This window comes from Euprymna scolopes, chromosome 12 (assembly GCF_053919585.1).
Source record: "Euprymna scolopes isolate OS-2025 chromosome 12, ASM5391958v1, whole genome shotgun sequence".
NCBI classification, from domain to species: domain Eukaryota; kingdom Metazoa; phylum Mollusca; class Cephalopoda; order Sepiida; family Sepiolidae; genus Euprymna; species Euprymna scolopes.
Window position 1 is genome coordinate 111,849,010 of NC_136493.1, and position 24,250 is coordinate 111,873,259.

At 33.9% G+C, this 24,250-nt stretch overlaps 1 protein-coding gene across 1 annotated transcript in view; it reads left to right on the plus strand.

Annotated features, from left to right (window-relative positions):
- LOC145291623 (uncharacterized) overlaps positions 1–24,250 on the plus strand; it is a 284,342-nt gene that overhangs the window by 220,077 nt on the left and 40,015 nt on the right. The window contains exon 8 of the mRNA XM_080137698.1: positions 6,714–6,882. Within this exon, the coding sequence (XP_079993824.1) occupies positions 6,714–6,882 (169 nt within the window). The remainder of the gene's footprint in view (positions 1–6,713; positions 6,883–24,250) is intronic.

A 24,250-nucleotide genomic window follows, 5' to 3' on the forward strand; every position in this document is an offset into this window, starting at 1 on the left:
TACACACACACATATATATATATATCTTCGTCAGAGTGCTCAATCATAAATAAAACATCAAAATAGGAATGTACTATTCATGCTTTAAAGCAACATAAACGACCAGATATTGGCCCCCTTTCTTTTGTATTTGAAACCGATAGTACCAACGTTTTTCTAATCTTCTGTAACACAAATATAGATATATACATATATGTCTATATGTAATATATATATATATATATATATATATATATATATATATATATATATATATGTGTGTGTGTGTGTGTGTGTGTGTGTATGTGCGCGCGCGTGTGTTTGTCGCGATTTTTGTTATTGTTTGTAATAAAAGTGCCGTGCTATAGCTTCTGTAAGATATTAGAAAAAAAAGAGGGGGAGGGAAGAAAACCCAAGAACATCTGAATAATTTCCTATACTCGTGCAAAATCAAGGCAAACACAAAAGCTGTTGTTTATTGTTCCTATTTACAATGCCTCCCCACGGGACAGAGTTAGACACCAGGGTCGTTTCTGTTGTTTATTGTTACAGAGAAATACGAAAATGATCCGTCTTCTGCAGCAACGTGAGCAGGCGCGATTTATCATTATGTGGGAATTGTACGAAACAAACATAAATAAACGGAAAGATACAGATTGTACTTCTGATATCGCTATACACTTTTTTCTTCTTTTAATATTATTTTCTTTCTAGTACAACTATTTCTACATGCAATACGTTTTGTTATCACGTTCTACATTGCGTTTTTGTACTGATATAAACCACGTCAGAATAAATGACTTTATATATAAATCATGTCCAAATCTCGACAGAAATTCTTGGTCATGTCAGTTCGTGAACTCACACCAATTTATCTTTTTTTCCGATGTAAGCTTCACACAATAACACTGACACAACAATGATGCGGTAGTGGCTTGCTTCTTTGACGTAAATGATATTATATCTAATTATTATTATATCTAATTATTATTATATCTAATTATTATCATATCTAATATATAAAGTAAAGTCGACCGGATAGCATTAAAACAAGCAAATCAAACATTTATTAAACGAACTATGAACCGATAATACCTAGTGTATTCTTACGCATGGCGAGGTAAGCTGGTCTCCTCCGAAGGAGAAATTATTCTGGGGGTATCAAATTCACAAGTGGTCCCTAGACACATGTAAATCCCGGTCATGGCAGGCTGATATACCTGATATATCTGGTACTAGCCAGGCTCTACATTGCGTAACTTCGGTGATGTAATGAGAACGGGCGTTTCAATGTGATTATGCTGTTCTAAATTGATTAGGATTGCTTTATTTTCGTTTGCTATATCTTCACCATAATGTTAAAAAATATAGTGACATATTTTGCTGCAGTCTATTACAAAAATGATAATGAACGCATATGAAAGTATGAAAGTATTTATAAGTTATCACTTAAAAACTAGCTTTCAGGAAAAAAATTAAAACACTTTTCTTATTGCACCCTCTATTTCCGATATTGAATAGCCATTTACATATGTTTAAGCATAAGATAGATGTACTGCACCATTTAATTAATGAAATTTACCTTATTTTCTTTTTTTTTACACCACATATCAAGGCCCGAAGGCCACTCGAGGATAAGAGTTACTGAATGTAAAGAGGTAGTGAAGTAATCGTTAATGGTTTAAATTGGGTGGAATTTGATTATTTATGGGGGTGGCTCAACAAAAACGTGTTTACATTGGAATTGAAGGCTTCCATATTGTTTTCAAACGGGAAGCATAACAGTGGAACTGTGTTCCACAGGCGGGCAGTTCTGGGAAAGAAGCTTTGTTCATGGAATCTACGTTTAGATTTAGGCACAGATAGGGAAATCGTTTATAGTGGTTGCAGCTAGTCGAGTGTTTTTTATGAACAATTGGCAAGGTGGAAACTTAAGTTGGAGTTCAGTCGAGCACTTGCCATGAAAATGAAAAGAATAGAAACAGGCTCGTAACGTCTCTTTTGATGGGGAAGAGGTTGGCGGGAAGAGATAATACCTACTAGGTTTCGAAGCCGGTTATCACACTTAAATATAAACAAATAGACAAAACATTTTTTTACTCCTTTTCGCCCAAACAAGATATATTGAAGCGTAACAAGCTACGGTTTCGGATCATGTCTTAAAGAAAACTGTGGGGAATTGAGCAACGAGATTTCTGTTCACAGTACATTTAAACTTCTGCATGTAAGTACAGTCACAACAGTATGAAACAGAGAGGTAATTAAAAGGCCCGAAGATATAAATTATTAGAGTAGAGGGCTATCCGGTATCTAGTGACCTATCCAGTGAAAGGGTGTGATTTTGCTGCTAAATTGGTTTGGTGCAGGCATGTACTTCGAGGGGGGCACAAGTGTAATTGTTACATTGGAGCAGATTCCATTAAAATGTTTGTAAAACAAGTGTAATGGTGCAAGATTTGTTTATGAATGAATTAGATTGGTTTATGAATGAATTAGATTGGTTTATGAATGAATTAGATTGGTTTATGAATGAATTAGATTGGTGGCTCTTTTATGGACACTGTCTAAAAGCGAAAGATAAGTGGTAGATGCACCAGCACATACACAAACTCCATGCATGAGCGAACAGTGGCTTTGTAGAGATAGAAGATACTCTCAAGTGTGAATAGTTATCTAGCATCATATCGAATATAATAATTAAGTCGGTCGGATTGTTATACTTGTGCTTAAATAACATTGAAGCAAGCAAATCAAACTTTACCTAGAAATAACCAGTTTCCGTTTGTTAGTTTTGAATCAGGTTATTTAAACTATAATAACACAATTTGCTACAGATTTTGTAACAATTATATAATACCGCCATTTGTAATACAAAAGTATTTTAATAATCACTTAAAAACTTGCTTTCAGGCAGTTTTCTCATTGAATGCTCTATTTCCGCTATAAAATAACCAATTACATGTGTTTAAATCTGCAATAGATATATTACACTATTGCATTGAGATTTCCTTTTTCTCTTTAGCACACTTAAATGCAACCAAATTAACCAAACATTGTTTACAAGTTCGCTTTTTATAATTGAGATATTTGTCCTTACTCAAAGAGTAGCTGACGTGCTTCATGATAATTAACAAATCCGCTATTAGTAGGGCGATTTTATTTACCCAACTACTGACACCACGGGAGCTAAGTGTTGTCAAGACTGACCATTAATAGATATTTTTTAACGATGATTTTTCAGTAATTGGTTAGAATAAATCAAACATCGATTATTACATCAGATTCATTCATAAATCAGTTAAAATATTACACATTAGATTCTATCAAGGCTTGCAGAAATTTTATAGATTAGAATTGATAATTTGTAGTATTTTTATTATTCATGAAAATAATATAGAAACATGTAGTAATAAATACGACACAATCACGCTGCCACCCGGTTCCTGTTAGATCACCGAAGTTAAGCGGCAGTGAGCTTGGTCAATACTAAATGGGTGACCATTTGGAAATACCAAGTTCTGTATGTGCTCCTCATCTATCCCAACATTTTTCCAGTCGTGGTGGACTTCTTCTTGCTACTGGAATCAGACAGTGTCGACTCAGGAGAGGTGAGGTTTGCTTCACGATTACATGTGCAGACACTCTTACAAGGGATAACCATTTTCTACCGAAACAGAACAGGAGCCATTATATAAAAATAAATAGTAATAAGTAGTAATATCTTATATGATAATATAGTCATAGATCTGTTTGTTTATTCACAGTTTATTTAATACGTACCTTTTTCACAAATAAATTTTCATATTAAAAACGGACTTATATACATATTTATTCCAGTATGATTTCTACATATATACTATTTATTCAAAAGAAATCTACATTCAATGAATACCCTCATTTGCATATCATATTAAAGAAAATCAATAATTTTAATAATTAACTCGATGTTATTAATTGTTTGTTGTAATAAAATTGTTTCAATTGTTCTGTTTCGAAATATTATTTAAAATTTATTTAATTTACTTTTAATTTAATTTATTTTTCAGTTATAAATAACTGATAACAATTGCCTTTAAAACCAGGTTTAAGCTTGTTTATTTAAGCTATAAGGTTTTTCCCCTTTAAGCTATTAAGTTACTTTGCATTTGATTTTCATAGACCAAGATGGATGTGTTTTATGCTTCCCTAAATCCAACATATGGCCACTTTTCGTGACAAGTTAGGATATTAGGTGTGTCTTAAATAGTATGTGACTAAACCCTCCGCCTGGGCAATGCCGGGTATATACAGCTAGTGTAGTTATAAGTATAAAGACTACATATTAAAAAACTAGAAACGGTTTATAATCCTAAAATTCATGTTATAATTTTCCGCAAAGACCTGTGGTGTACAGGCTAATAATCAGTTTTAAGTCATAGTGTTTTGGAAGGTAAAAGTTCAATCCTATGTGTGTGTCAAGAATATAAAGTCATGACTGATGGAACGAGAGCAAGCACCCCTCGTGGATTAAATAAAGACTTTCATTCAAAATTCGGTACAGATTCCCGTATCCGACAGAAAGACTCCCGAGATATACCTGAAGAATGTCGGAGGTTACATCAACTAAACAGTCGTTAAAATGAAACTCAAGATGAGAATAGTAGTCCGAATCATCCAAATAATACAAAAATATTCTTTATCGTCATTATCGAATACCATTAGATTAATATACAATCATTGGGGTAATATTCAAGTGACCTCCCTTTGTTGTAGCTTCAATGTCGAATTCCATTAGATTAATATACAATTATTGTTATAATATGTGAGTGAACCACCTTGGGTGTAGCCTTATTGTTTAATTCCGTTAAATTAATATACAATCATTGTCATAATATGTAAGTGACCTCCCTTGGGTGTAGTTTATGCGGAAAAAAGAAATGTTGGAAAAACATATCCAAGACGTATACTTCAGGTATATCTATTTATATAACGAAAAGTTTTAAAGTTTTTTTATATTAACAAGGATAACCATATTTGAGCATACAATTTTATTTCTACAAACATTTTGGCTGCATATGTGCATTCATGTTTCAGGTACGAGCTAATTTGAGGTCGAACAAAATGAGAGTATTTAAAGATAAGATTCTAGAAAGACGAATGAATTGTACAACTGATATTCTAATTTATAATTTCCAAATCGAAAGTTTGTTAAAACTACCCATTCTTAAAATTTCACAAAAGTCGATGTTATCTCAATTTTTACAAAATGCTTCTATCATATTTATAAACCATTTACATAAACTAAATATAGCCCAAGTTAATACCCCTTATGTTTTGCAATTCCAACCTCATGCAACAATGTTAAAGAGTGGTGCCAGTCTTTCATGAAAATTCATATACTTCCGATTTTTACAAAGTTCAAACAGTTAATATTAGGCATTAATTAGTAAACATTCTATAAATTTTAACAGGAAATAATACAAGCACAACCTCAAATTAAAATTCAAATATTCCAGATTTGCATTGAATATTTCACATAATAAACTTCAGTTGCATCTTAAAGACCTTACGCTTTAACCTTACTCTTTTAGAATTTTCTAGAATCCAAATAATCTTATTTTTATCAAAATTAAAATATTGATTCTAAACATAAAGTTTAACATCATCATATCTTCGAAATGAAGCAAAGTTGTATATTAGGGCACCTTAGGCTAGATTTCTAGAGTTTCCATAAAACTGCAGGTATAATTGATCGATCGAACTAATGTACACTGTTATTGAAATAAAAAAATATTTCGTAAAGCAGAAAGAATGTTAGAATAAATATTTGGAACAATAACAGAAAAAATGCTTACAAAACGAAGAATTATTATATATTATTTATAGCAGATATACATTAATAAAAAAAAAACAATTACATAATTAAAATTAGATTATTTATTAATCCTGAAAACTTTTTATTTCTTTTGTAAAAAGTATATCCATTTTATCACTTTAATAATTGCAATCGTTTTTTTAATGACTATAAATCTTAGTATTGGAAAGTATCGAACTTAATTCAATATTTGGTACTGCTGCAGAAAAAGGACCGTGTTATCGTCAGAATATTCCAGCAAATTTACGTAAAACGCAAAAAAAGGCGCCGAACTAAAGTTTCATAAGCGTTTTTTTTTTCGCACAAAACGATAGCCATTTTTTTTCAAGGAAAATATATTATTTCTGTTATTATAAAGATAATTCAATGAAAAATCGATTGAAAACAGAAAACAAATGCAGTGAATAATTACTCAATGCTTTTTATGAAATTAAAAAATAATAAAAATCTAAACCAAGAAAAAACACCGATTGTAAGGTAAGTTTCATGAATATATATGTTTTTTTTTATAATAAATAAAAATATTTTAATGACATTTTTTTAATAAGATTCTTGTTCTAATCAAGATAATTATTTAGTTAATTTTATATGTACTTTAATATATAATAAATTAATGATAGCCAATAGTTGTGTTCTTCAATGACTTTGTTTGCTGTGATAGCGTTTCGATACCTTCAGTGACATTGTTTGCTTTGATAGCGTTTCGATACCTTTTGACGTTTTACAGAAATTTCTCTAAAAAATTCCGACGATAGCATGATTCTTACTTTGCATAGATTCCCAATACTATTTAAAAAAATATTTTGTGAAATTATATTTTTCATCCAAGTTTTAACTTTTTTTTTTATTGATGTCCTTTTCTTTAAATGAATCTTTTCAGCTGCTCAACTGATCTGAATCTTCTCTCCCCTTTCCATGGAATAGACGAAGATGGTTCCGTGGCTCAGAGTGGATTTTTTCAAATATTCAAGTTCACCACAAGCAACACTTTATACTTCACGTGCCAGTTTGACTTTTGCTATACACATGGCGATCCGTTCTGCGCTCAGGTATCGTAACGTTTTGAGAATGTATTGTATGTGTCAGTCGCAAGTTATATAAACATAAAACAAAGACGGTTTATTAGCTTTTATCATAATTGAAATACGAGTATCAATGTATGCAGCGACAATTAGGAAAAATCTCAACATATATTAAGAATAGAAGAGAAAGTTTACTTGTTATATACGACCTTACCGATGGGTATATAAAATCCTTTACTTATGCAGAATAAATTTTCCTCGCCGCCATCGTCTTCACTGTCATGATCATCGTTGTGAGCCCGGGTTGCTTTTCCTCAACTCATTAAAAAAAAATAAGCCGATAGTTTATAAAAGATTTATTCAAAAAGACAGAAACAGAAACTGCGCGTGTTTGCGCGGATGCTTGTGTGTGTCAGTGAGTGAGTGAGTGATAGAGAGAGAGAGAGAGAGAGAGAGAGAGGGAGAAAGAGAGTGTGTGTGTGTGTAAGAGAGAGAGAGAGAGAGAGAGAGAGAGAGAGAGAGAGAGAGAGGGAGAGAGAGTGTGTGTATATATGTGTGTAAGAGAGAGAGAGAGAGAGAGAGAGAGAGAGAGGAGATGGGTTGTACAGATTTACCTACATCAGCCGCCCGACACATGTACTCCCATTTTGAGGCGACATGCAAAAACAAACTGCTTTCAAGTTTCGAGGGGTTAAGAAGGGTACAAAAGGGGACCTCGCCCGGAAATTATGTGGATTGCAAAACTTCCATCATATATAACTATCTGACTTTTTTAACTTCTAAACTTTTACACTAAAACGTGGTGAAACATACGAAACAAAATATACCAGATATAGAGAATAATTGGATGAGTCTCTATTCAGACTGAGCATACAACAACCACCTCCAACGCAACCAAACGTTATGGCTATATATGAATACTTCAAGTGTCAATTTGCATTCTGTTATACGCATGCCGATCTGTTTCGTGCTTAGGTACCGTAACATAAACAAAAAAAGACATTGCATGTTTTTGCTATTTCACGCTAAAAGAAGGCACAGTGCCAGTTAGATGTAGGGGACTACTATTTGGGAGATAATTTGCAGGGAAACTGTGTAGGGAGTTGAGCAGCAAGTTGTTTGTTTGCATCAAACTTAAACTTCTGCACGCAAGTACAGACAAGGAAGCTGGAACCCGGAAGGAAATTCCAATCTCTAGCTGTTCGAGGGAAGAAACTGTCAGAGTAAAAGGCTTTCCGACATCTAGGTACTTCTACTGTGTAGGGGTGGGATTTTGCTGCTTGTCAGGTTTTTGTCAGAGATATTTACATCAAAGGGGGGTCTGATACATCAAAATATTTCGTCGATAGGACAAGCGTTGGAGTTTGGTTGGCAAAGCGATTATTTTGAATCCTGTTTAGGAAAGAAAGGCCGGTAGCAGATACATCAACCCAAATATAGAAACAATATTCCATACTTAGGTGAATGGTGGCCTTGGTGGTGTACAAGATACTCTCAGACGTAAACAACCCTCTAGCACGGTAGAGAGAGCCTATCTTCTTCGTGTCATCCTTGGCAATGTATTTGTTCCAATTCATGGCCCCTGTGAACGTTAAGCTGATGTGTTTGATCTAAGAGCTATTATTTATTGCATTGAATCACAAATGACAAAATGAAAATGTTTGAGGAAAACCTTGTTTACGGAGATAATCTTTAAGCTTTTTTCATTGTTGTCCTTCAAGTATCAGTGTTTACAGAGAAAACAAAAGAAAAAGAACAAGTATTTAAAGAGACAGTTTACTAAACAAAACATACGGAGTCATCGCTAAGTTGAGCTAAGAAATGTACTGGCATCTCGTTGGTTATCATTCTATTTAATATATAATATTAACCAACATGGCGCATAGTTCTTTATAGATGATTAACTTCATTTCATAAAGACAATGGATACGCCCTGTAAGGTTGATTGCGCGTTTAATTGTGAAACAATTCTTCGACATACCTCTCTTAAATCGACACTGCCTGAGCCCACGAGCATTGAAAAATTCAGGACAACTGCAAACAACACCGGAGAGCATATACGGGCATGCGTTTGATTGGTTATGTTCATATTCTAAGTAATGAAATGGAAGATAGGTAAATAATAAAATACTTCTATAATGTAGATATTATTTAGTAAACGCGTATGCCTGAAGATATTTAGCCCAGATTTAGTTAAGCGATGTTGAGTCTTGCCAGTAATTAAATGGGTAACCATTTGGAGACACTAGATGCTGTATAAGTAGCGGCACATTAGAGATAAAAGGACGTGTGGCCGGTGTTCGAAAACTATAGTGTTCGGAGAAGTGGTGTTGGAGACGTGTCCGTTGTTTAGAGAAGCTCGTATTCGAAACGTGTTCGAGACACGAAAGAACAGAAACGGACGAGTCCAAAACACGAAAAAGCGGTTTTCTTAGAACTGCACACTCGTGGAACTGTCTTCCGTTCGTCTGCTTTCCAGCTGACTACAATATGGTCGTCTTCAAGTCCAACCTAAAGAAGTTGTTGATTAGCGGTTCCCCTTAAGTAATCCAATTTAACAAATTTACACTACTAACTATTACTATGATATTGGTCCATTGACTACTGTACACTCTTTAACCCTTATCCTTGAATAGCCTCTGAGCCTTGATAAGTGGTGACTCTTATGGAAGCAAAAAAGGAAGAACGTATTCGAGACAGTGGTGTTTGGAGAAATGGTGTTCGAGACGTGAAAAAAGAAGCACTTATTCCAGACGTTGCTGGGGTTTGGAAAACACCTGTTTGAAACACATGGGTGACGTCAGAATAAAGACAAAGGTTAAACGCGATTGGAGAAGGACAAATGCACTGTTTAAATATTTAAAATACATGCGTTGTTGGAAATACCGCATATAAAGGCCTTTGCTTAAAAATGAAAGTGTGTCGAGCTTTTTTTTGTGATCTGTTTCTTTTATATAACGATTACATTATAAAACGGATAATAATTATCTGTGGAGCTGGTACATAGAATATCATTATTCACTTTGTAAATATGTTTATATTCAAGCCCCCCCCACTGCATAATTAATATCCGTTTATTATGATACGTATATTTTCTACATAAAACATACGAGGTGCCTTAAATAAGTTTCCAGATTTTTTGTACATGCATTTAATGTTATTGCTATACATCTTATGAAATGACTAATTTTATGATTACAGGTTTAAATGAACAGCTACAGCAGGAATAGGAATACACCCTACTAAATTGTCAGAGCTAGCGAATTTCAAAAATGCAATCTGGACGTGAAGACACTTTAAAAAAACAACATGCAATAAAATTCGGTTTTAAACTTGGAAAAAATACAACAGAAACGTATGGAATGTTTCAGAATGATTTTGGACCATCTTGCATGAATCGAGCTTCAGTTTTTGGAGTGGAATACGAGATTCAGGGAAGGCAAGAAGTTTGTGAGGGATTATGATAGGTGTGGGAGAAGTAAGGAAGTCAGAACACCAGAGTTGATTGGCCAAATAAAGAATTTCACGGATAAGGACCATTGTCTATCGAGACAATAAGTGCACAATTTGATGTAAGTGTGAGAACTGTACACAAAATAATTCGCGAGAAACTGAATGTGCGGAAGATTTGCGCGAAGTTTGTCCCAAGCCTGTGCAGAGAATGTCAGAAAGAAAACATTGTCATGACAGCTGATAAATCCAGATCCCGCAGTTTTTGATGCTCTGATGACCTGCGATGAAAACTGGATCTACTGCTATGACGTCGAGACCAACAGACAAAGTTTTAATTTGAAGCATACTGGCTCTCTCAGACCCAAAAAGGCAAGACAGAGCAAATCCAACTAATGATGATCCCTTTTTTATTGACAACACGAGCATTATCTACATGCACTGGGTTACCACTGGACAGGTTGAGGTTTTAAGGGAGTTCAGGAAGAGATTCCGTCAGAAGTAGTAAGCACTCTTCAAATCGGGTCAGTGGTATTTCCACCAGGACATTGCACCAGTCCAGAACTCCATTTTTGTCACAGACTATTTGACCGTAATGGACATCAAGACAGTTCCTCGCCCTCCTTATTGTCCAGACTTTTCTCCCTGTGACTTCAGTTACTCCATAAACCCAAGAAACAATTTAGATGCTGTCGTTATAAGACAATTGAGGAGATGAAAATGCATTGCAGCCAGAGAAGATTACTTCGAATGGGGATAAAGTTTCATGTGTGTATTATCAATAAAAGTCTGGAAACTTATTATTATGTAAAAATTGCTTACTCTAAAATATACATGGGCCTATATAATAAAGAGACATTCAGGCGGGTAGATACATAAAAGACAGACATCTTTTTATGATATAAATATCACCTGTCTGTTTAAATGTATGTATGTATGTATTTATATCTATCTAAAACTTTCGACAGAAGCGATAGATTCTCACGAGATTGGTATCGTTTTGAAGCCGACCCTTCGGATTACAAATATCGAAAAATTGGTTAAAAACATTAATTCTTTCACCCTCAACTGGGCACAGGGAGGAGTCGCTTTTTTCGTCGATATTTTCGAAAGTCATCCTCTCTTTTCGATTGACTAACCTTAATTTAAACCTACGTCACTTCTGGTTTGGCCATAGGCGCAACAGCAAAGACGTCACTTTTTTCACATTCCTTTCCTCCTTTGCGGTACGGGTTCGAGCCTGCCTGTCTTCTACCAATTTTGTTTTGTTTCTTGCTTCTTTTTTTTTTGTTTGCTCAACACACACCTCCAAATACCCGGGCAACGCCAGGTACCCAGGCTAGTTTTTCTATAAAAATGAACCAGAAATGAATGTGCTTATTATTGATGTACTGTCTATGGACTTAATATAGCTGAACGAAGTATAGATAACAATATATCAGGACCTCAAGAATTATTTAAGACGACATAGGCTCTGAAAGAAATGAACATTGTGGCGATTGTGAAAGGAACAACTGGTCTAATGTAAAATTCTTAAGAAATTCTCACAGATAATAACAAAATACAGATAGCATAAAATGGAACTAACCTTTAAAAAAGTGTATGCTTCTGCAAGAAGCTTCTATGAAAACTAACTGAAAAAGTAACACAAAAGGATAGACATTGTGTCTGTAAGTTGTGTTTAAATTACACTGAAACACTACCTCACGTTGGATGACTAAAGTTAAGCACCGTTGACCATTAAAGCATGACAATTCTCATCACTTGTCAAAATACGACCTTCTTGATTCAATTGTATACGAGATGGATATATTTGCTCACGACATAACGCTCTATCAAGTCTATACATTTGTAATACAATGGCATAAACTTTAGAAAACGACCTCCAGTTCTGACTGTAATAGGGCCTAAATAGATAATAACATTTAATGCTACTAAAACTAAAGTTCTTTTCTTTAACAATTACAAAAAAGCTTTTTAATCACCGATTTCCATGATAAATAAAACCCTACGCAAGAGCTCATTTTTAAAACTCCACGGCTTAATATTTACAGACAATATGAATTGGAACAAATACATTAAGGACATTGCTAAGTCTGCTGCAAAGAAGACCTGTAATGTACTGAACCGGCATTCACCCTATGCGGGTTAAATCGGCTTTCTTCGAATAACGACGTTTAATGGAGGTATGAAATTCACTAACCCTAACCCTAACCCTAAACCAGCCACTATTATGCGCTAGAAAATTACTCACACCTGAGAGTGTCCTATGCCCCTACAAAACCACGATTCACTCAGGTATGGAGTATTGTTTAAACATCTGAGCAGGTATATTTACCATTAGTATCCCCCCCCGTAAAGGCAGGGTCTATAAAAGAGTCTCCCATCTAATAGGTCTCGTACTATCGGTTAAGCTTCAACCACTGCCACATCGCCACATTGTTGCATCCCTGTGTAGGTTTTAAAAGTAGTTGAATAGAATGTGAACTGGTGAACTCAAAGCACTTGTACCCCTTCGACGTACATACTTTTAACTAACCTTAAATGCAGCAAAATCCCTCCTTCAGATAATTAGACTTTGGAATTCACTCCTGTTTTGCCAACCGTACTAACCTGCAGGTTTAAATGTAATGTTAACAGCCATATTACTGCTCTATTCCCTACAGTTTCATATCAGACATGATCCTAAATAGTAACCTCTTACATCTAACTGGTAATATTCTTTATTTTAGATTAAAAATTGTAATAAATAAATAAATAAATAAATTCCGATATTGTCAAGTGATTAAAGCATTATATAGTTTTTCAAAGCATTGCAATGCAACCCTTAGGAAGAAATTTTTGATCAATTCTATACTTGGCCCAGTTTTTTAATTGCAAACCAACCACTGTAGAATAAACTTTGTAACACGTCAACGTCCTGTGACCAGACGTTGATAGATACAAGCGTTGGTTTAATGTTCTAAGCACATCCTCTGGGAATCTCCATGATCTTGTTCCGTCCACCATGATCTGGTAGGATAAGACAAATAATACAAACGTATCTTTCCTTATATCAAATATTCAAAAAAGATACCTCAATATTACATAGCACCCTCACACACACACGCACACGCACACACACACACACGCGCAAACATATACGCACACGCAAACATATACGCACACGCAAACACATACATTTCCATATAGTCATACATAAAATCTGAATTTATGTTTTACCTAAACGAATTCAATATTATATTCAATCAGTTCGTCCGTTAGAACGACAGGGACCATCTCATTAACCTAAGAATGAGAGATGACACACGTTGTGAATTTGTTTAAACTTAAACTGGTTTTCGCAAAAGCAGCTTCACTTTCTTGTCCCAGCCAGCCTAAACCAACAGCAGAACAGGGTCGAGGCAGCTGGCAGATGTGTCGACATTCTACATACAGCGCCTGATATTCTCAACTAGTCATCTGAAACTGGCCAGGCTTAATTTCAGTGATCTAACGAAAACCGGTGTTTTAACGTGATTATGTCGTATTTCTCCTGTTTACGTTAACTGATATTAACTATTAAGGTACAAAAATAAATTGACATACCTGAGTCTCCTTCTTATTTCAGTGTATCTATATTATATGATATGGCATAAGGGCATACTTCTCAAGATTTCCAGCTACGGTATAACTGGAAATGTTTTCGCAATTATTAAATGATTTCTCTCTGATCGGCTCATAAGAGTAGTGGTTGATGGGCAAAAATCAGAGGCCCAGAGTATTAATGCTGGAGTCCCTCAGAGGCCCATCCTGGGCCCAACTCTCTTCCTGATCTATATCAATGATCTCCCAAAACACATACTTAAATCCTTCGTTGACATCTATGCCAACACATCAAAGGCCATAAATGACAAAGTTCTCTCCGATTCTCTCTCCTCTGATCTTGAGCGCGTAGTACAGTGGGGGAAGAGGTGGCTGGTTACTTTTAATCCATCCAAAACCAAGTTCCTATCTTTGCATCATCAACGCTCTGATCCCCATCTAGCATCAATTAAAATGGATGGCTCTCGTCTTGGGGAGGCTCCATGTTTTGACAAGCTTCTGGGTTTGACCTTTACCCTTGATCTGAAATAGAACACGTACATCAAGTCTGTTGCCCAGGTCGCTGGGAAAATAGCAGGATCCTTCTACCGCTCCAGAAGATATCTCACTACAGATTCAATTCTCTATCTATATAAAAGCCAAGTACGTTCAAGGATAGAATACTGCTGCCACATCTGGGCTGGAGCTGCAAAAAGCAGCCCATCCTGCCTTGACAGAGTACAAAATAGTCTTCGTGGTTTAGTGGGGGATGCCCTTTTCTCTTTCCTGCAACCTCTTTTCCACAGAAGAGACGTTGCGAGCCTGTCTTTGTTTTATCGTTATTTCCATGGCAAGTGCTCGCCCGAGCTCCAATCTCTGGTCCCCCTCGCCAATCTTTCACGAAAAACACCCGTCTAGCTGAAACCACTGTCAGTAATTTTCCCCACCCTTTATCTGCGCTTAATCAAAGCGTAGATTCCATGAACAAAGCGTCTTTCTTAGAACTGCACGCCCGTGAAACTCTCTTCTGTTTGCCTGTTTCCCACCTGACTACAACTTGGATTCCTGATGAATCGCCCCCTTTAAGGAAGACACTTTATCAAATTTCCAATACTAACGATTACTACGATATTATCCCATTGATTACTGTACACGCAATAACCCTTATCCCCGAGTGGCTTCCGCGTCTTGATAAGTGATGACCTCCATGTAAAAAAAAAAAATTATATACCTCTTAGTCTGCCTGTCTGTTTATCTGTACGTTCTACTTTTTCTCGGTAACTACTGCGTTGATTTGGCTGTAATTTTGTATGGACATACTTTATGATAAAGTGCAATGAACTAAATATTATAGTACCCGCTTGATGCACAGTTAAGGATTAATACTGATTTGTGCGAATTAGTATTAACTGCAAAAATAAACACTAACCATATTTAACGATCAGTTTGGCATAAAGCAATTTTTCTAAGTCAACAGGCTAGAACACCCTGGTCGTTCTAATGCGCTAAAAGTCTAGTGTGTTTATCTTTCAACCCTGTGGACAATCATTAGAGAGAAGGCTTACAAAACAAATGATACTAGGTAAACAGTCATCTAGGCCGAGCTAGCAAGTCTCCTGAGATCTCATCAGCTCTTATTCGATTCATAGGAAAAACGATTCCATTCTCATTATTTATGTACCACCTATCTATATATCATTATATGTCCCATCAAGCCACCTACCTTCACACACACACACACACACACACACACACACACACACACACACACACACACACACACACACACACATTAGTATTAACTGCAAAAATAAACACTAACCATATTTAACGATCAGTTTGGCATAAAGCAATTTTTCTAAGTCACCAGGCTAGAACACCCTGGTCATTCTAATGTCTAGTCTAGCGTGTTTATCTTTCAACACAGACAGACAGACAGACACACACACACGCATATATATATATATATATTAAATTGTTTATTTCGATCACCTTAAATATGAAAATTCCCTCATTGTTCTTTATTTTCATCATTAAAATTATTTTTAATTGCTATCGATTTTCTCCTGATAAGATTATAACCAAAAGACATCGAGAGAGATTTCGATTTATGTTCAAATGTGTGCATAAATTTTATACGTCCAAACATGTATATATATATATATATATATATATATATATATATATATATATATATATATATATATATCAACACGGCTAGATATACAAACACGTCACCACAATGTGAAACAATGAGATTGGTACATAATTCAGATCTCTGACTCGCAGGTATTTTCTTAGACCATTTGATTAACAAGCACGTGCGTCTAAAGGATGCCGAAATTTTACAAATAATTTATTTTTCAACTTTTTCCACATTAATATTTATCTTTGAGTGGCTTTTTTCTCTAGCAAATAGGTATAAATACGTATATTAGTAGTGACCGCAAAATTTATGGAGCGTTTTTGATTTTCGTAACAGATTCTGTCTTTAAAAATCTACAAAAAATCAGGTAGTTATCTAATCAATATAAAATTTTCACCGATTAATAAGTAAACAATGCACTTTATATGCGTGTGACTTTTTTTCCATATTAATTGTATAAATATATTTGGGGGGATTTATGTCCCCCTTCCTCATTTGTTCCTTGTTTGACTTCTAAAGTCCAAGTGATCCACTATGCACACACTCATTTTGTGGTAGGATGATGAACGAGTATAGAAAACAAAAGACAAAAAAAAAAAAAAAAAGAATCACAGGGTGCCTTCGATATCTAAGATTGAAATCGGAAATTTTAATGTGTTTGATATTTTTTAGCGTTTGCGTTTTAAAGTGTGAGATTCATTGACTATGTTATCGATAATTATTATCTTTCACATGAAGATAAACGTTTTTTTTTTTACGAAAACGCTAAAATAGGTATGCTTTTAAATCTTTAAAAATAAATTAAAAATCTTATTTTAGAATGTGTGAACTTTCCATACACAAAGAATGCTTTAAGAATCGATATCCCCCTCCAAAAAGAAATAAAATAAAAACAAGGTGTGAAAGTTATAAGAGATAATTGTATTACGGTTTTTTCAAGATACAGTTGTCCGTTACGGTTTACAAAAAGTTGTTATCTTCCGTTTTGAAAATTAACTACAACCATGAAGACATGGATTTCCGTAGATTACATTCCAACAAGTTGCATCTCACTCAGAGGGTTACAAAAAATAAAAACGACCCTTGTAAGGGTTACCGAATTCTAATGAAAGTGTTTGTCAACTTGATTTATAAGAATCGATAAAAAAAAAATAAAATAATATAGCAAAAGTCAATTTTCACTAATTGTCTTCAAAAATTTTTTTTATTAATAATTAAATTTCTACCTTATTGTTTTTGGTAATTTTTGGATATTTTCATTACTGTGACATGACAAATAAAGCAGATACCATTAGTTTAACTTGAAATTCATTATTTAGATTTTCAAATTTTGCTATTATAACAAAGAAGCACCCAAGCCTCCAGAGGAAATAATGAAGCATGAATCTTTATCTTTAACAGACAATAAAGCAAAACAGTTACTATGTAAGAATTCAATCAAATGTCCGGAGTCTAGGAGTTGTGGAAAATTCATTGCTTTCAGACAGAAGTTCTTAGCCATAGGTAAATTTACCCTTAGAGGGTAAAAACTTATATAATCAGGGGTAAATAATTGATAATTTTAAAATAATTATTTCTTTTCAGATTGTGTTATGTTTAAGAAACGTAATTTTTTTTTAGAAAACGTTGATTTTCTTTATTCTTTGTGACATGAATGTATAATACTATATATTTTTTTACAAAAATATTTTTTTTTTACAAAACTTAAAATCCTAAGCAATAAAAATAAAAGTTTTTAAAAAGGTCCTAAACAAAAAAAAGTCCTAAACAAAAAAAATTCCTAAAAAAAAGTCCCAAACAAAAAAAAGGTTCTTTTTGACTTTCTTGTTTTTCTGTCACTTAATGATGGCTATGGATAAATAAAAATAGGGTGTGAAAATTATAAGAGATAATTGTATCTGCGTATTACGGTTTTTTCAAGATGCAGTAGTCCGTTACGGTTTACAAAAAAGTTATTATCTCCCGTTTTGAAAATTAACTACAACCATGAAGACATGGATTTCCGTAGATTACATTCCAACAAGTTGCATCTCACTCAGAGGGTTACAAAAAAAAAAAACGACCCTTGAAAGGGTTACTGAATTCTGATGTAAGTGTTTGTCAACTTGATTTATAAGAATCGATAAAAAAAATAAAATAATATAGCAAAACTCAATTTTCACTAATTGTCTTCAAAAACTTTTTTTATTAATAATTAAATTTCTACCTTATTGTTTTTGGTAATTTTTGGATATTTTCATTACTGGGACATGACAAATAAAGCAGATACCATTAGTTTAACTTGAAATTCATTATTTAGATTTTCAAATTTTGCTATTATAACAAAGAAGCACCCAACCATGAATACATGGATTTCCGTAGATTACATTCCAACAAGTTGCATCTCACTCAGAGAGTTACAAAAAAAAAAACAAAAAAAAAAAAAAAACGACCCTTGTAAGGGTTACCGAATTCTAATGAAAGTGTTTGTCAACTTGATTTATGCAATAAAAATTGGAGAAAGTACAGTGTGATCTAGTTTATGGAAAAATGCGTGACTCATTGGTTATTATTAATTAGAAAATAAGAAAGGAAAAGTGATGTTAATCATGAAATTAAAAACTGACTAAAAGTGATATCAAAACTGAGAAATATAATTTTGCTAAAAATTTATGTTTTTCTTTACTTTTAGCAAATATTATGAAAATTTTAAGATTGATCAATTATTATGAAGGAAAAAATTATAAAGCTAAAAATAACTTATTTCACCATAAATGGCGTTTGTAATTATAATTTAATTTAATTATTTAAAAAATTGTATTTGCCTGTCTAGTTACATTAAAATTCATGAAAATGCTTAAATAAATATTTAGACGCGACTGGGTTCCCATACGTAAAATCTAAGATGGCGGCGGTAAGCACATAGTTCCAAAAATATACGAGATCATGCGAAATAATTGAATTGAATTTATTTAAATATAAGGTAATAATATTCTAATATTCTGGCATATTCTTACAGCCTATCATAGTAAATTTTATTTAGGCATAAAAAAGTTAGTTTAATTGATTCGAAAACCTTTAAAAATATATTTATGTTTTTTGATATTCGGCAGAAAATGAGGCAAACATGTTTTTTATTCTAAATTTAAAACTCAAAATTCTATTAAGAATTATAGAAAAATATTATATTATTCCGCCTTTAACATAATAAACTTCAGGGTTTTATCTTTCTGGTAAAACCAAAAGTTGTTCAGAAATAACGGATGTTAATAGACTTTAATAAGCTTTAGAAAAAGCAGTTTCCGATCGATTGGCGGTCACTATATATTAGTATATAAAAAGAACCTTCATTTTATGCTTGCGGATTGGCTAAATCGATACTGTCACAGCTATGAAATTGATTATACCGAGTTCGAATCTAATTGCGACCATTTACAGTCTGGAAATGGTTTCCTCTTGCGGCCATGGAAATGACAACTTATGTTCAACTGATCGTATACAATGAATTATATATAGTCGATATCGTACTTATACTTTGAATAACATCAAATCTGTAGAGAAAGTCGCTGGAAGAATGGTTGGATCAGTTGTCCGCCCTGGAAAGTATCTTTATCTCGACGCAGTTTTCTACCAATACAAGAGCCAAATTCGTCCTAAAATAGACAATCGTTGCCACACCTGGGAAGGAACTGCTAATGGTACCCTTTCTTGTCTTGACAGGATACAAAAACGTTTTCGTCTCTCTATTTCATATTTCTTACAAAAGAGACGTCACCAATCTCCCTCTGCTCTGTCGTTATTTTCATTGCAGGTGCTCTACTGAGCTCCAATCTCTGTTCCCTCTGTTAAGCATTCGCAACAATACTTGTCTATTGTAAAAAAATGTCGAGCAAAGTTTCTTTTCTAGAACTATCCGTTTATGAAACACAATACCGTGGTGCTGCTTTCTAGTTCACTATTACAATGTCGATTTCAAGTTTAATGTGAATAAATTCTTGTTGAGCCATCCTTTTAGATAATAAAACTATAATAAAACTATACCCAAATTCTATCATTACTGATTATCACGGTGTTTTCTCACCGCCAGCCTGATACTCACTAACTCTTATCGTAGAGTGGCCTTTGTTCCTGATAAGAAAACTTTCCAAAGTCTGGTTGCAATACAAAGATACGAAGCCATGAAAAGACCAGCAGAAAATGATACATTTGATCGCACGAGACCGAGAGTTTTAGTTTTTAATTTCATTTCTTTGTTTATTTATTTATTTATTTATTGCAGAGCGACTTAACGCTTATGGTCGCTAAGAATATATTTACGTGCCTCGAAATTATCGAGTGGAGTTAATTAAATATACACATGCGCATAAGCAAATCGAACGTTATTTCCGGTGCGAAAATTTAATTCGTTGCATTTTCACCTACTTCAACTGTTTCTACGAATAGGATATTTATTGGTTATTTGCCAAAAAGCCATAAATTATATATATATATATATATATATATATATATATATATATATATATATATATATATATATATATATATAATGCCCACATGGAAAAATAAATAAATAAAATACAAATAAAATAAAACAATATTGAATATTAATACATTAAGTTTAACGAATAATAATAGATTTCAAAACAAAACAATATTAATTTCAAGTTTGTTTTCAAATTTTCCGAAACTGCTCACGTTCACATTAACCCTTTACGCACGTTTCAATTAAAATCGGACACACATATCGGAGAAAAGTTAAAACGCATATCTGAGGAAGGGAGAATCATACAAATACATGGCCGACGTTGTCCGGGATTGAATGAGGATCAACAAATACTTTATTGTCGACGATCATTTTTCAATCAAATAGATTGACTGCATGGGCCCCTTCCCTCTGAAGTGTACCGGAAGGAAGCTTCATATGCCCTCCCACAGTTTAGCCCACACCACAGTACATTGCATTGTAGAGATTTTTTGCTGATTTTATAAAATCATTTGTAAATAATGGCTAAAAATTAATTAAAAGTCAAGTATCATGGTTCAATTTGTGCTCTAAATACAACGATTCATGTCAAACTCGTGCCTGTCTTAACCGATTGTTGCTGTTGTGAAATTATTTGTACATGATCACTTGAATTAAAGTTAAAACTACAAAAGTCAATTATCATGGTTCAGTTGTGTCTTAAAAAGAAACATTCATTTCGAACGCGTCCCCGCTTTATAAAAGAATCTACAGTCGATTTTATAGGATGGGCCTTGTTGCGTTACGCGGTGATAAAACTTCTCAAATGTACATGTGATGTTAGGTTGTATAAAAGTGTTAACTTTGGTCAAATACAGACTACGTTCTTCACTCGAGTTTCTTTTTCGATTATCGATTTGCGATACTTATCGGACACATTCCGATACAAAACCTACGTAACAACACTCCCAATCACGTCAAGTGCCTTCGAGTGAAATTTGCAAATAAATCAGAGCTGCCGTTACGTATCCGTAGGGAACGAATTCATATACACACGCGCAAAGTTCATTTTTATAATAGTCAGAATTAATGAAAATGAATCTATAAAGTTTATTCCATCGTTAAATGCCTTAATTTGCTTGAGCTTGTGTCTATCCAGTACATCTCTACATTGTATTGCTTTCTATCAATTAACTTTAAATTTCTTTCTGCATTTATTTAAGGCGACGAAGTAGAATTAAGGTGGTTGTTTGACTTGCTGTTTGCTGTCTTACGTCTTCTCACCGCTGTACACATTTTCGTTCGGGGGCTAGAAAAACACACCTGTTTTATTCGTTAAAGTTAGCGCAACTGTATAAAAATATCTTTATCTCCATCTCTATCCGTATCTATACTATTATATAAAAAGAAACTTTTTTTTTGTGTGTGTGTGTGTGTGTTTCTGTGTCAGTGTGCATGAGTTCATTCTCTATGAAATCCGAAACGGCTGGGATCATGTTTATGAAACGTCACACAAATATACTTTAAGTATTTGGCAATACTCTTAGGTAAGTTTTGCATCGTTCTCAATAAGTATCAATAATCGATGATTGAAACAATCGGACGAAAAAAAAGGAACAGGCGATTTTGACCAATGTTAACAACTTATACAGCCTAACATCACAAGTGCATTTAAGAGATCTTATTATCACACATGCAGAGAATTCCGTCATATAAAATTAACATAGGTTCTTTGATATGACAGAGATGCAATCGAAATGCATGTTTTTGATGAAAGAACAACTGAACCATGATACTTGACTTTAGCATTTTAAACTTGAATTCAAGCAATTATATATAAACATACTTTTATAAAATCAAAAGTAGCTTCTCTACAGTGCAATGTAGAATATAACATTTTGTGACCTTAGTCACTGTACGGAAGCATATGAAGATTTTTCCTGGTGAACCGCAATGGGTCCCCGACTAAAGTAGGCGATCGGTAGATTTGATTAAAAAATGTTTGGTTTCACCGATTTCGATGACAATTAATTGAGGTTAATCATCATTCAATCCCGGGAAACATCGAATATCCTTGCTAGTATATGTATGAATAAATAAATACATATTGATATTTATTAAAAAGTGAAAGGTTGTACATAATGTGAGTTCATCAACGTCTGTTTTCTCAAGGTTTCTTTCTATACACTATAACAACACAAAGTACGCACTGAAATATATATCTACAGTAGAACCCCGTGATACGGCATTAAAAATTGGTAACAAAATACAGTATATAATACACACGTATAAAATCAAATAACTTTATAAATAACAACGTAAGGCGGACAAATACCGTAACGAGGTGCCGGAAAAACATCGTATTCCACATCGTAACCTGAATTAAAAAACCGCATCCTAGGGCAAACGTATGCAGGGGTTCTACTGTATTTATATATTTTATGTATTTATCTATATATCTATGAGAGTGAAAATATCTGTCTGTCTGTCTGTCTGTCTGTGTACACTTCCCTACCAAATGACTGTGTCAATTTATTCAGACATGCAGCAAGCATTTTAATCAGTTTGGAGGCGGAAATTTGGCTAGCAAGAGGTCAAAGTTTACAGAGTTGACTTTTGCAGACTCTACCAAACTCCTCCGCCAAATTTTGGTCTGGACATTTGAAATTTTAGATGTAAGGTACTTAAACATGGATGAAACATTTTAATTTAATTTGAGCCCAAAACAATAAATGTTATGGAATCAAAATTGAAGTCTAAATTAGTAAAAAATTGACGTCTGCGGTTTCTACCAATTTTCTCTGTGGTAGTTAAGGAAGCCTATTATATAGAAGTACATTACCGTACATATTCAAACTTTTTAATATATACATATGCACATAAAGTTATGAACAGTACATAGGGCCGAGCAAAGCCGGACAGAACTGCTAGTATATATATAAAAGTGGAAGTGTTTGTCTGTCTGTCTGTATACACTTCCCTAACATATAACTCTGTCAATTTACGGTCTACAGATTCAAGATTTGACATAAGGGGTATTGAGATTTGGGAAAATCTTTTTAATCAGTTTTCGGCCAGAAATTTGGCTGGCAATGGGTCAAAGTTCAACGATTTGACCCTTGAGAACACTACCAAACTCCTCCGCCAATTTTGGGTTTAAACACTTGAAATTTTGGATATAGGTTACTTGGACATGGGTCGAACTTTATAATTTGATTTGAGCCCAAAACAATAAATGTTAAGGGGTCATAATTGGGATCAAGGTTTTAAAAACATTGGCCTCTGCGGTTTCTACCAAATTACTCATCCAATTTTTGGTTTGAATATTTGAAAATTTACATAAATTGTATTCAGACATAGGGCAAGTTTTTTAATCGGATCTTGCTGAAAATTTGACTTCCAAGGGGTCAAAGTTTACAAGATTTTACTTTTCTGGTCTCTAGCAAACTAATAAGCCAATTTTGGGTCTAAACATTTGAAATTTTACATAAAAGATATTCAGACATATAGCAAGCATTTGGATCAGTTTTTGGGCGGAAATTTGGCTGGCAAGAGGTCAAAGAGGTCAAAGTTTACAGAGTTGACCTTTGCAGATTCTACCAAACTCCTCTGCCAATTTTTGGTCTAAACACTTGAAATTTTAGACGTAGGTTACTTGAACATGGATCAAACATTTCAATTTAATTTGAGCCCAAAACAATAAATGTTAAGGGCTCAAAATTGAGGTCAAAGTTAAAAAACATTGACGTCTGCAGTCTGTACTAACTTTTTTCGATGGTACTTAAGGAAGCCTA